The sequence below is a fragment of the Solanum stenotomum genome, chromosome 1, assembly GCF_019186545.1.
Source record: "Solanum stenotomum isolate F172 chromosome 1, ASM1918654v1, whole genome shotgun sequence".
In the NCBI taxonomy this organism is placed as follows: Eukaryota; Viridiplantae; Streptophyta; class Magnoliopsida; order Solanales; family Solanaceae; genus Solanum; species Solanum stenotomum.
This window is the reverse complement of record NC_064282.1, coordinates 11,645,948-11,659,947: the sequence shown is the minus strand read 5'-3', so window position 1 is coordinate 11,659,947 and position 14,000 is coordinate 11,645,948. Positions and strand designations below refer to the sequence as shown.

General features: G+C 31.2%; 1 protein-coding gene across 1 annotated transcript; it reads left to right on the top strand.

The window, feature by feature from the left end:
- The first annotated feature begins 7,918 nt into the window (after positions 1–7,918).
- LOC125841653 (E3 ubiquitin-protein ligase ATL6-like) lies at positions 7,919–9,760 on the top strand. Its single transcript, XM_049520820.1, has one exon. It carries the CDS (start codon positions 8,116–8,118, stop codon positions 9,421–9,423), a length of 1,308 nt encoding a protein of 435 aa, XP_049376777.1. The 5' UTR covers positions 7,919–8,115; the 3' UTR covers positions 9,424–9,760.
- Positions 9,761–14,000: the final 4,240 nt, after the last annotated feature.

Sequence of the window (14,000 nt, the reverse complement as noted above, 5' to 3'; positions counted from 1 at the left end):
AGCGTTGTGCACGGGATACATTAGGTTTGATACATTTCACATAGTGGGATACATAGCGTTGTGCACGGGATACATAGCGTTTGATATATTCCACATAGCATTGTGCACGGGATACATGCGGGATACATAGGTAAATAAGGGCTTTTTGAAAATTTTGAAATAAGTAGGGATAAATGGATATTAAGGTAAGTAAAGGAGTGTAGTTAAGTAATTTGTCCCATAAATAGTCTAGTTGGGCTGGTAATGTTAGCTGGATCAGCCCATTAAAAGGGTAAGCCAGAAAGGCCCAATAGGGGGCAATCCGGCCCGCTCCCCTTCTTACAAAAACTTCAGATTGACTCGTTGTTTCACAATGCAATAATTGAGAATAAACAAATGATAAGAGATTTTCACAAAACTTGAAGGCGAAATGGTCTGATCGATCCTTGTATTTGCATCACTTTGTATTCTGGATTCTTTTACTTAAACATTTGTCATTTGGACCCTTAAAACTAAATAAAACACAATGTAACAAATCCCTCTGACCATTGACCAAGCTTATGTGACACTAGAATGTCTGAGTTGGCAAATATGTGAACTACACACTTCTTTAAGCGAGTGAATAACATTTTTGGGTTAAAAAATATTAAAATTATATAAGAAATAATTTTTTTAAAAACAATTAATTAAAAAAATCCTTCTTCTCCTTCACCCACTATCCGGTCCTTTTCAACCATTTTCATCTCATACCCACCCTTTTCTTCTTCTTCTCCACAATCTATTAACGTCAATTTATCAAATCTTGGGCACATCTTGAGTCCACTGATTAACCGCGGAGGGAGAAAGCGGCGCTGGTGGTGCACGCCGGAGAACACTGCTTCGCAATGGAGTGAGAGAGAGGCGGCACTGGTCAGTGGAGAGGAGAACGAGGTGGGTGAGGGTGCAAGGTCATGGCGACGAAGAGGTTTCTCGGCCAGATCTAGTGGTGCGGTAGCTTAGGTTGTTGGTTTGTGGAGGTTGAAGGAGGAAAGGAAAATGGTGATGGTGTGCGGCGGAGATGAAGATAGGTGAGGAAAAGAGTATATGCGATTTCGCTGGCAAAAATGGCCATGACTACGGCGATGGCTTCTCCGGTTGATTTTGGCCGTGAACAATGAATGGGGAGAATGAGATGGCACTAACAATTTTTACGCCTCTTTTAACATTTATTAAAAAATTTATATGAAGAGTATATGTTACCTTTTATTAAATAATTTTGTTTAATTAAATTATACATATGAAGAGTATATGTTACCTTTTACACTCTGTTTGGATCATTGTTACTCATTGCATTGTATTGTATCGTTATTATACCTATAATGTTTGTTTTGATTGTTACTTAAAATGTATTGTATTGTATTGTTAAATTTTGTTGTTACGTAACAATGAAATCCCTATTTTATGGAACAACCGATTTGGTGTGTTCCCATTGTTACTTAATTTCTTTTTCCAATTATATCTTTACATAGAGAATCAAATTTTGGTTACCTTTCATTTAAAATAATTTTGGTTAACAAATAAAATTTTACGGACATTTATTAACATATGAAGAGTATATAATACCTTTTATAAAATAATTTTGGTTAATAATTTTAAAAAATAATTATGAAATAATTATGACATGGCATTAATATATATAATGTGGATATGACATGTCAATTATGTAAAGGAGAGTGAGCTACACACATGGTTGGAGGGGTTTAAAAGTCTCATTTTAATTGAATCTAAGGGTTCTGTTGACAAATGATTAAGTAAAAGGGTCCAGAATACAAACAGATATAAGTACAGGGGTCCATCAGACTATTTCGCCAAACTTGAATCTCTGATAAGTGATGAGTGATGACCTTAACATTTTCCAAATATGCGGTGGATGGGCTCCTTCTTCTTTAATTAGAGGTCTCAGATTCGAGCCTTAGGTATGGTTTTTTTTTTTTTTGTAGGGAGTGCCTCCCCTAGTTAAGGCCCTTAGCATGCGAATCCGAAATAGTCAAACACTGGATGAGCAACAAAAAAATGTATCCTTTTGTCACATACAACATGAAAACATACTTCTGGGTGTATATGACCTGGTTGGTTCGGGTTTTTCAAATATCAAATCAACTCATTTGTGTCAAAATTTTAAATTTATAAACTAAACCAAACTAATAAAACTCGAGTCTTTTCAGGTTGATTTGAATTTTTCAAACATCCAACCAAACCATTTGTGTCAAATTTTAAAATTTTAAATTCAAACACGACTAATTAACCTCGGATTTTTTTGGATTTTTTTGGTGTAGTATTCATACAAATATATAATTAACTTGCTCTTCAAATATTTCTTTAGTCCAACCAAAATACAACTATCTAAAGTGTTTCTTAAGACTCAATAAACTTGAAAAAATATGTTAAAAGATAAAAATTATGAAACGTATAGGTAATATTTAGAAATTATACCAAAGTAAACACTTTTATGTATAAAATAAATTTTAAAAATTATATATATAATGTCGGGATGATTGGTTTCGGGTTGACTTTTTTTAGTTAAAACCAAAGCAGCCCAAGTATAATCAGATTTTTTTTCCAATATCAAACCAAGTCAAACCAAATCATTAGTTGAATTTTTTTCGATTTGCAATTTGATTTGGTTTTTAACACCCCTACTTCCTACTCACAGCTTTGGGCCCATATTCGAAACCTCCTTCTTCTTTTTTCTTGGGCCAATGTACACAGTCGCTATATTCAGTATTGGGCTTTTAACATTTATTTCGCAGCAAATTTACCATAAAATACATCATGCTCAAGCACATTATGACCAAATATGTTCTTTATTTTCACAACTTTTATTGGTTCTCAAGCCGAAAAAGAATAATAATAGCATTCATTTTTCCGCCCAAAATCAAGATCATGACTGAGGAGAGATACTCTCCAAAGAGAGACCCGAACGGAATAAAGTTATACTAAATAAACAAATTATTCAAAGTGCAATGATGTACTTCTAGTGTACTAGAAAATTCAACATTATTTTCATCATGAAAACTTAAAAAAAGATTTGACTTCTCCGTATAAGAAAAAAACACTCAAGTATATAAGAGTGGAACGCTGAAAATTGTTCGATAAAACTTTTGGTCAAAAACGCGTTGAAAGGTCAAAGATTGAAATTGGACCCAAAATAAATTGATCTTAATATTGGATATTTACGGCAAAAAATCTGATTTTAACCAACTTAATTATGTAATTTAATTTTCTATTTGAGAAAATTAAATTAAATGCAGAGATACCAAAGAGGGAGGTCAACATATTCAACTTTCTAGAAAGTTTAGTTGAGATTCCAATTACTTTAGTGGTTGACTTGGAAAAGTATAACACTCTGCCTGTCCCAAATTATTTATAGTAGAGTAGTTTTTTTTTGGAAGAACTTATTTATAAGTCAAAATTTAATTAAATCAACTTAATATTTTGTATTTAAAATATATATATTTAGATATTATACAACAAATTCTACAAGTTATGACTTTTTCTCATATTGATTTGAAAAAAATAAATTTTAAAATATTAATCAAAATTCATATAATTTTATTATAAAGATATGAAACATGAAAACTAATATAATAGAAGAGAATATTTTCATTCATTACCTCCACTATAAACCATGAAGCAATCTATTGACTTTTGGTTTTGAAGACCAAAAGTTAGATATAATTTGCATGTCACCCGACTTTGCTTAATTTTCTTCTTAGTATTTTAAAAAGAAGCTAGATTTAAGGTTTTAATTTAGTGTTTGACGGTAGAAAACAAAATTTTCATCAAAAAAATTTAAATTCTGAAGAAGGTTTATTATCTAATAAATATACATAAATCTTTTTTAATCATATATAAATAATCAAACACCGATTTTGTTGGGTTCAACATATAGCGAACAACTTGCAACCAAACTTTGCTTGAGGGTTGGCGGCTACTTATTGTCAGATCGGTGTATATATCATTAGAGACAAACTATTCCCCATATGTAAATAGACCATTCAACCACCTATCTTATCTATATGACTACATATACCTAAGTTTTTCTCATGTTGATGTACTATCATATCAAGATAAGGTGTTTGGTTTGAGGGAAAAATTTTACAAATAAAATGTTCTCTTTGAAAATTATTTTCTAGAAAATAAGTAATTTTTAATTAATTAATTGGTGTCTGATAAGTAAGCAAATTAAAAATATAATTTGAAAAGTATTTGTGTGTAAATATATATATATATAATCTAAGTGATCGCTGAAGAGTCGTGAGAGGATAGAAGTGGGGGCTCGAGGGGAGGGTTGTTGGGATGAGAAGGAGATAATAAGCATGCAATGTTATTTATGAAAAAAAAAAGAAGAAGTAGATTTACCTTTACAATTAGAAATGTGAAAATATATGTTGATCCGCTTAATTGGGTGAAAATTTTAAATAAGATCATGCATTTTAAGACAATTATAAATTTTGAAAGACATTGGTCTCGACAAATAAAAGCAAGACAACGAGCAGTGACATGAAATACATGTCATGGTGGAAATATGCCTACCGAATTTCGAATCAAATCTTCTTTTGTTTCCTTTTTTATAAATTTCTCATTTGTCACTCAACGATGAAAAGGTGAAACTGACATTAAATCCTTTTATTCCAAAAGTCTCACTTGCGACGGTGTTAAGATCACATCCATTTTGAAAATGTACACTATACAAATAAAAGTGTCAAACAAGAATCGTTACGTTTCGTCCGTTTATATGCTCCTAAGCCAACTTGGAGAATAATATCTAGGAATATCATGGTGTATAAGTAATGACTATCAGATAATTGGGTTTTAATATCCAACAATAAAAGGCTTAAGTAATTTAATGTCGTCTTTTAAAAGGTGTTTGAATAAATCAGTCAATTTACAATCATTTTAAATTTATTTATTTGTTGCTCCTCGCAACAAATAAGCATGAACCATTTAATTACGTATGTATCCGAGTAGTCCAAAGTACCGATAGTTAGTTCTTAACCTTTCGATCAGAAAACAATGTTAATAAAGACGTATAGATATACTATTTTGTTGTAGGGAGTATTGTAAGTTTGCAAGTAAATCTATTATATGTAAGCATATTTTAATTTTATTCATACACGTTATTTTTATATGGTGGACCATTGTAGTTATGAAGTCAAAAAATAATGAGCGGAAAGTCCAAGTTTGAACGTGTTTATATTCCAAAATAAATATAGCGGCAATTGTACAATTCTTAACTCTATATTCTTCAACGACTTTAGCTTATACGCCACTTAAATTTATATCATGAATTATAATTATTATTCAAGAGACTTCTCACCAGGATGCTTTTGCTTTTCTTCCTTTTTCTTGGACAAATTTATAATAAACTTATGAATTGTTATAATTGCTTACGTAGTTCCTGAAGTAGATCTAATTAATTTAAATTGTGCTCCAAATAACGTGTTGACTACGTGGGCTGACACGATACTTTAATAATTTGCTTTGAACATAATTACAATTTAGCAAATAGTCAAATTTAGAGAAACGTCCAAGGGTAATATTTTATCAGCTGATTAGAAGTATTTCTTACTAAGATGTTTGAAATCGATTGATCACCATTTATGAATAAGGGTTCCTTTAATATATGGCCTAAATTAAATTAGTTTTACAAGGAAAATTTTGATTCAAAATCATACTATACTGAGATACGTGACTGGTCATAAAAAGTTGGTGGCGTAAAATTTTACACAATATGCAGTAATTTATATGTGTGTGACGTTTTATAATTAAGTGTAGTTTCTAGATGTCATGAGTCATGACTTTTGCTCTAAAGGAATAAACAAAATTACTCTAGGAAAATATAATATATTATTGATATGCTGTTTATTATCTAAATTCTTTTTAGTCCATAAAATTTGGGATAATATCTAGCTAAATTGACATATGATAAATTATGTTGAAAGATATTTTTATTTAAATACATATCTTTTAAGGGAACTTTCGCAAACTGCCACTATAATAAACTTAATTATGTTTTATAGCTATAGTTTGCATATTTACGGTTGTAGCTACAGTTTAAGCTGCCTCGTTTGTATAATTCGCGGGTACATTTGCATAATTCAATTATTTTTGTATAAATTTGAAATAACGAATTTATACATTTATAAACATCAAAAGTGTAAACAGTTATACAAATTATATTATACAAATTCTGAATTATACAAAAGTTACACAAATTATATTATACAAATTCCGAATTATACAAAACTAAAAAAGCTAAGCCACGTAACTATAGCTAAAAGTAGGCCGCGAATTGTAATTAAAGCAAACTATAACTATGTTAACTAATTAACTAGTATATGTTTGCTTATACGCGTAATTTTTCCTATTTTTTATGACTATATATAACGCGTAATTTTCCCTATTTTTATTTGATATATTATATATAGTCATAAAAAAAGTAAATAAGATAATAAAAGTGTAGTAAGACTTGAGTGAATTGAGTTATAACAATATTTTAGCATAACTCATTTTAACCTTAATAACTCTTAAGCAAATCGGTATAGCATGGATGAAATTGAGGTTCACATTTGGAGTTTTGTGCAATAAGAAGGTTCCACTAACTTAAAAGCAAGTACTATAGAGTAGTAGCTAGATTAATTATGCTATATGGTGTACATTGTTGGCCAATCAAGAACTCTCACGTTCTAAAATTAAAAGTTGCACAAATAAAGATGTTGCGATGGATATGTGGGTATACTAGGAAAGATATAATGAAAATGAAGGTATTCAAAAAACAAATTAAATTTCTTTGGTGAAGGACAAGATGCGGAAAGTGAAATTAAGATGGTTCAGACATATAAAGAGAGAAAGTATGGATGCCCAATCTAGAACTATAGAGGTTGGCTATGAATAGTTAGAAAGAGGTAGATGTAGAACAACGGAGCATTCGGGGAGATGATTAAACAGGACATGACTTTAGATTAAATGTTGTGGAGAACATGTATGTAGTTGTAGTATTTCTGAGACAATTATCCGTCATTTGATTTCTATTACTATGTATCTTTTGTGTTTTGTACTTCAATTATTACTTTATTTTGTTGTAGTTACTGTCATATCTCTATCTAATGTTTTGTTACTATCTAATATTTATGTTCTTTTGTTACTTTTTTGGGATTATTTTTTCTTGAGTCAAGGCCTCAAGGGTCTATCTGAAACCGTTTTTTTTTACTTTTGATGTAGAAATAAGGTGTGCGTATATTCTATTCTTCCCAAACTCTACTATATGAGATTATAGTGAGTATGTTATTGTTGTTGTAACATTTAAGCGACTTAACAAATTATTTATTTATTAATTAATTTAATTTAATTTATTTTAAGTCATTCAAATTCAGTTCAACTAACCCATTCGATAGGTAGAATGTACTAAAATATCTTTTAATCTTATAATTTTAAATAACACGTGGAAATTAAAATTAAATATGAACATCATTTTAAAACGGATTAAAAAAGTGTTGTGTTCGAAAGTAATTATAAGTTATGCAGAAACTTACAATTACAAATCATACGGCTGATAAATAAGATACAAATAAAAACATACTAAAAACATATTTTGGCCAAGCTGCCTATATATTCTAAGCTAATATTGAAAATGGCATAAATATATTTGGAGAAAATCTCTCCATAAACAAGATTATGAAAATATTATATTATGGATGCTATTATTTTTTTTTATATGAGAACAAACCAAATATGAAAAGAATTATATTTTTCTTCAAGCAATTTATGATAATACTTTGAATTTCTTTTAAGGAAAAAATAAAACTCAAAATATAATAAAAAATTAAAGCAAAAACCCTAACAAAAGAAAAACAAGACCAATAATTGAATCGAGAGAAAACAAATATACCAATTAAGCAATTTATTCATGAAGCTGCCTTTTTCAATTCTTTCTGCCAAGTAGGATCCTTCTGCACCATCCACCTCCACCCACCATTTTTATTTTAATACCCCCACGAATCGAACAACAGTTCATTTCATTTTCTTTGATATTCAAAATTATAAAGCACAACACATATCAACTTCCCCGGTCCAGTCCATAATTTAGTATGAGATATGGGAAATTATATGAAGCAAGAATCTCCTCTTCTTAGTTATCTTCTCATTGTGTTTCTCTTCACATGTTCTTCTTTAATTGACAAATCAGGGGCACAACCACCAACTACTGGAAACGAGTTTCAATATGCAAGGCTCAGTCCCCCTTTGGCAATTATCATAATTGTTCTTATTGCTGCGCTTTTTTTCATGGCTGCTTTTTCTATTTACATTCGACACTGCACTCAGCCTTCTGGCATGAGCGGCAGCGTCCGACGAGCTCTATCCATGCGCCGCCGTGCTGCGGTGGCTCGTGGACTAGATGCAACGGTTATTGAGACTTTTCCGACTTTTACTTATGCTGAAGTGAAGGATCATCAAATTGGTAAAGGAGCTTTGGAGTGTGCTGTTTGTTTGAATGAATTTGAAGATGATGAAACGCTGCGTTTAATTCCAAAGTGTGATCACGTTTTTCATCCCGAGTGTATTGATGCTTGGTTGGAATCACATGATACTTGCCCTGTTTGCCGTGCTGATCTCAACCCTCAACCGGATGAACCGCCGGTTCAAGTTCCTCAGGTGATCCCAGATGAACCGGGAACTGAACAGCAACAGCAACAGCAAAACGATGAAGTTTCAATTCGCATAGCGAGCGACGACGAACAAAGTGAACAAGTACAGCAACAGCAACAAGAAGAAGGTTCTGTTAAATCGACGGTGAAGCGGAATTTGAGCTTCAACGTGCCGAACCGGGTTCCCAAGCAAGAAGAAGGCGGTTCAGTTAAATCAGGAGTAAAGAGAAACTTGAGTTTCAACGTGCCGATTCAACCACCGAGATCAATTTCCATGAGGCCAAGGATATTCAGCAAATTCAGATCACATTCAACCGGTCATTCACTAGTACTACCTGGTGAGAATTTAGACCGGTACACTCTCAGATTACCGGAGGGCGTTCGGAAAGAGGTAATGAACCGTGCACTATTGAACCGGGCTAAAAGCTTTGGAGGCACCTTACCAAGAGATATAAGCTCCAGAAAAGGATACAAAACCGGCACCGGAGATGGAAGCAACAGGGGTTCTAGATCTAACAAAAGGATGGAGTGGTCTGAACCGGAACCTAAATCGGACCGGTGGAATTTCACCATGGCACCACCATTCTTTTCAAGAGGCTCATCAATGAAATCACCCAGAGTTGGAGCTGAAGCCGGCGAGGGTTCCACCTCAGGGAGTTTGAGAACCGCCGTTAAATTGCCGTCGTTCAAATGCTTGGAGCCAAAAGGCGATGAAGCCTCTTTAATGTCAACTGACTCGGCTCGACCACCGGTTTAGTAAATCCGGTTCGAAGTAAATTGTCAGCAAGCAAATTAAAGACTTTTCATGGGCTATAGGAAAGGGGAACGTGTTTTTCATCATAGATTGGGCCCCCGCCTTGAATTAACAAGCCCAAAGTTGACTTTAAAATTATTTTTTACTAGAAAAACATTTTTGTTTTTATTTTTTTGTTATATAAATGAAAAATCTTAAGGTTTTTTTTTTTTTTTTTTTTTTTTTTTTTTTTGGTTTTAAAGATTTTGTGCATATCAATAGTGATGACTTGATGTAACCAAAAAATCACTTGTAATTTTATTTATTTTTCCTTATTGGATAATGCCCTATGATGATGTAAGTATGTGCATTTTTATTTAAGGGCTAACCCATCAGTGAACCCTTAAAGTTGGAACTAAATTTCACTTAGACATCTTAACTGAGTTTTGTTCATTTTAGATACCTTATGTAGGGTTTTGTTGTGTCATTTGGACACTTTTTTAACAATCACCGAAAAATATAAAGTGTGTGTTAAACACTCGCCGATAACGTGTCAAAGTGACAAATTAAACAAAGACGCATGTCATATATATAAAAAATAATTCTAAACTAATGACTTTTAAGTAAAAAGAAAAATAACCACTGATTTGATGACATGTGGCATTTCAAATCAAATAATAAATATTTTTTAAAAAGAAATTCAGCGCATCTAATTTTCATCAAGAAACTCACCCTTGTCTTCTTCACCCAACCAACCCAGGCGTCTTCTCCACTCCACCCATCCCAACCCCATCCGCTCCTCCACCCCCACTAGATCGTCCATCCTCTTTCTCCCCACCCACCCCAACCTCAACCCCTTTTTCACTCTATCGTCATTTCAAGAAACATTTTTAAAAGAATTTAATAACATTGAAAAAATTAATTTATAAAAGCATAATTTTTTTCTCTTTTTTACTTCTAAAAAGAATCAGTTATAACTAACAATGGAAGAATTGTTTTTTTTTTTTTTTGCATTTCTTGTACATGCAGAGGATTCAAATATGTGAACAAGAAATAGAGTAATTATTTCGTGGCACTGAAATTTAATTGTTGGATCTAAAGAAAAATATTGAGAAGAAGATGATGGTTGTCGTGATTTTCAGATCTGTAAAATTAAAAATTGCTTCGATTTTAATAAGATTAATGGCGATAATACAACGGCGGTGGGATGATGGTGTGTGGTGGATGAGATAATCACAAAGAAAGAGGGAAGAAGATGAACAGTGTTTTAAAAATAATTTTTTGGTAAAAAAAAACCTTTCACGCGCTGACTTAGAGTGTATTACACTCACCATGTCATGTCAGTGAAAAGTGTCAAAATGACACAACGAGATCCAACATAAGGGGTTTAAAATGAACATCACCTAGTTGAGGTGTCTAAGTGAAACTTCGTGCCAACTTTAGAGGGTCACCGATGGATTAGGCCTTTATTTAATTTTTTGATGTCATTGTCTTGTGCAATTTTGGTAAAACAGAAATCTATAAGGAAAAAGTAGAGGTGTCCGATTGGATTAACTTTTATTTAGTTGTTTTTTTTTTTTTTTTAAATAGTTTTTAGTTTTAGAGATATTTGAAAAGGTTATAAAGTATTTTTAAACACTTATTTTTAGATCAATAAAGTTTAAAAATAAGTCAAAAGGGGCAAAAAGTAGGATACCATCTATTTATGATTTTTAACTTTTTATAAAACCGTCCAAACAGGTCCTGAAATTGCTTTCCTTTTTCTTTATGTTTGTTGTTCAACATGATAGATTTTGGTAATGATTTCTTATTGTGTTGTGGTTCAAATTCAAATTAAGATTATGATTAGATGCGTAAGTCTTGCTCGATGATTGTGATCTATTTTAATTAAAATATTAGAGGTCTTAAACATTATTTTACAAGTATAATTTAGACTAAAACTTTTCCCATTGCTTAATAAAAATGGTATAGTCAAAGTCTCGTGCCCCACAGATTTGAGAGAAGACCTAAGACATTGATTTCGTAATTGAATATTTACAACTAAGTTTGGCATATTAATTAATAATGCAGTTTAAATATTAGTTTATAAAGGACATAAGAATTTAGTTGAGATTTTAAATTCATGGATTCTAGAAAATGATTTCTGAATAAAATATTTATAGGTATTAAATGAACTTTTTAATTACAAATATTGTGACGTATAATCCGAATGTTAGCTCCGTCCTTATGAACACAGCATATATAAAGTTTTTCGAGTAAATAACAGCTAGATTTTTTTATTTATTCTTTTATGTGTGAGAACAATAGAATATAAACTATTCGCATAAGTAGCCTTTGCTTGTAAGAACAATTGGTTAAAAAGTTAAAGAGAACCAATTTTTAAGTATCATCAAAGTATTTATATAATGAGCGACCACGTTCTAAAGGTGAATTGTGACTTGTTTGAATGTCTTGACACTCATTTAATTTGAAGCAGCTTTTAAATTAAATAGCATTAATAATCTGATAAGCACGAGTTATGCCTAAATGGTTTTTAAATGAATTTTAGGTCTAGACTCAACCTGAAAAATTAGCTTGAAAGGCGACACTATTAAAAATTGGATCAAAATCAACGGACTTGGTTGGTTTTTTTAGGAAAACCGATGGACTGTACAATACATTGTCCGTGGTAGAAATTTCATAAATAGCCACTAAAAAGAACTTAATTACATTTTATAAGTATAGTTTGTTAATTACAATTTGTAGCTATATGTTAGAGGAACGGAGAGGCAAGCGAGATTGAAAGAGGAAGGAGAGTGGAAAGCGAGAGAAGGCAGATAGTGGATAGAGGTGAATTGTATTTGTATAGCTGTTGAATTGTATATGTATATCTTTTAGATAATTGTATATATGTAATTGGTATACATATGTATTTCTATTATGGCGAGCGAGGTTGGAAGAGGAAAGAGAGAGGCGAGCGAGATTGGGAGAGGGAGGATAGAGGCGAGCGAGAAAGGGCAGAAAGACAAATTGTATATATCTGTCATATAATTATATATGTATATTTATAATTTGTATTTGTATATGTATAAGAGAGGCGAGAGAGAGAAGAGAGGAAAGAGACACACATAATTATAGCTAAGAAAAGGTTGTGAGTGGTAATTAATTCAAACTATAGCTGTGTGAATATATGCTTGCTTATCCGCATAATTTTTCTTTGTCGTTTTGATTTGGGTTGATTAAAATTGAGAGACAGCTGAACAATCCATCATTTTCAATCAATTAAAAACCAACATAGAATTTTCAAAATTTGTTTGTCTGAATCAGTAAATATACATAAAATATAACTCCCTATGTCTAACAATACTCATCCACTATTGACTTTGCACAACTCCTAAAAAACTATAAATGGAAGAATAATTATACTATATCACCCTTTGAATAATAATAAATACAATGTCTTGAAAAATGTAATAGGGAAATGATTATAATTAATTGTAAGGGTAAATTAGAAATTAAGTGTAAAATTATTCATTGATTTGATAAAGTGAATAAGTATTGTTGAACATCCTAAAATGGTATAATGAGCAACTATTGTTAGATGGAGGGAGTAGCTATTTAGAATCAAACTCGGACATTTACTATTGAATAATTCTACCACTCAATTTCACATGCTCTTTGATAAAATATTTATTATTTTTATTAATTATACTCTTCAATTACAATTTTATACTTCAAAAAACAACAATATCCCTATGTTTTTATATATATATAAAAAAATGAGTGTCAATTTTCCCTCGATTTTTTGGATCGACTCTACACGTTGGTTTTCCTCAATCTATTTTTAGTAGTATGAGGATTGTCGAAGGCCCCAAACCATATAAAGAATTTAAGAAACTTATTACTCCCTTTGTCCCTACTTACTTGTCTATATTTCATTTTATAGTTGTCACTAATTACTTATCAATTTTGACAAATTAAGAAAGGACAATTTTTTACCTATTATATCTTCAATTAATTATTTTGAAAAATGTAGAACTTATTGAATATCTTAAGTTTTAAATTCAATCACCTCATAATTAATAGGAGTAAAATGATAAACTCACTATGTCAATTATTATTTTCTAAATATATGTGCTAATTTAAAAATAGACAAGTAATTAGGGACAAAGGGAGTATCTCCTTTGAACAACTTTATTTCAACATTATTTCGCTAATCTTTTTGTCGTAATTATCATAGTCGGAAATGATAAAAAAGGTGCAAATTTTTACTTTTCCCACAATTGATTTTATAGGTGATAGGCTGATAGCTACACCAAAATACCCTTATTTGTCCAAACTCCATTGCAAGCCACCAAAACAATAATTCATGCATTTATGGTCCCCAAAAGACAAAAGCTATTATATTCTATCAAACAATTAGAGGTTCTTGCGTGCAACTAGCTCATACTCCTACGATTCCACATTAACTTAATTTGTGATACAATGTATATTTATTAAGAAAAAAAAAATTATATCATACATTTTAATATTGTCTTTTGTAAAATTATAAATATAATTTTGTAAGTCGTGTAACTTATCTCTTAAAAATACTTCCCTCTGTCCAATAATAGTTATCCAAT

Coding starts and splice junctions, on each gene's coding strand:
- LOC125841653 (XM_049520820.1), top strand. CDS start 8,116: ATGGGAAATTATATGAAGCAAGAATCTCCTCTTCTTAGTTATCTTCTC.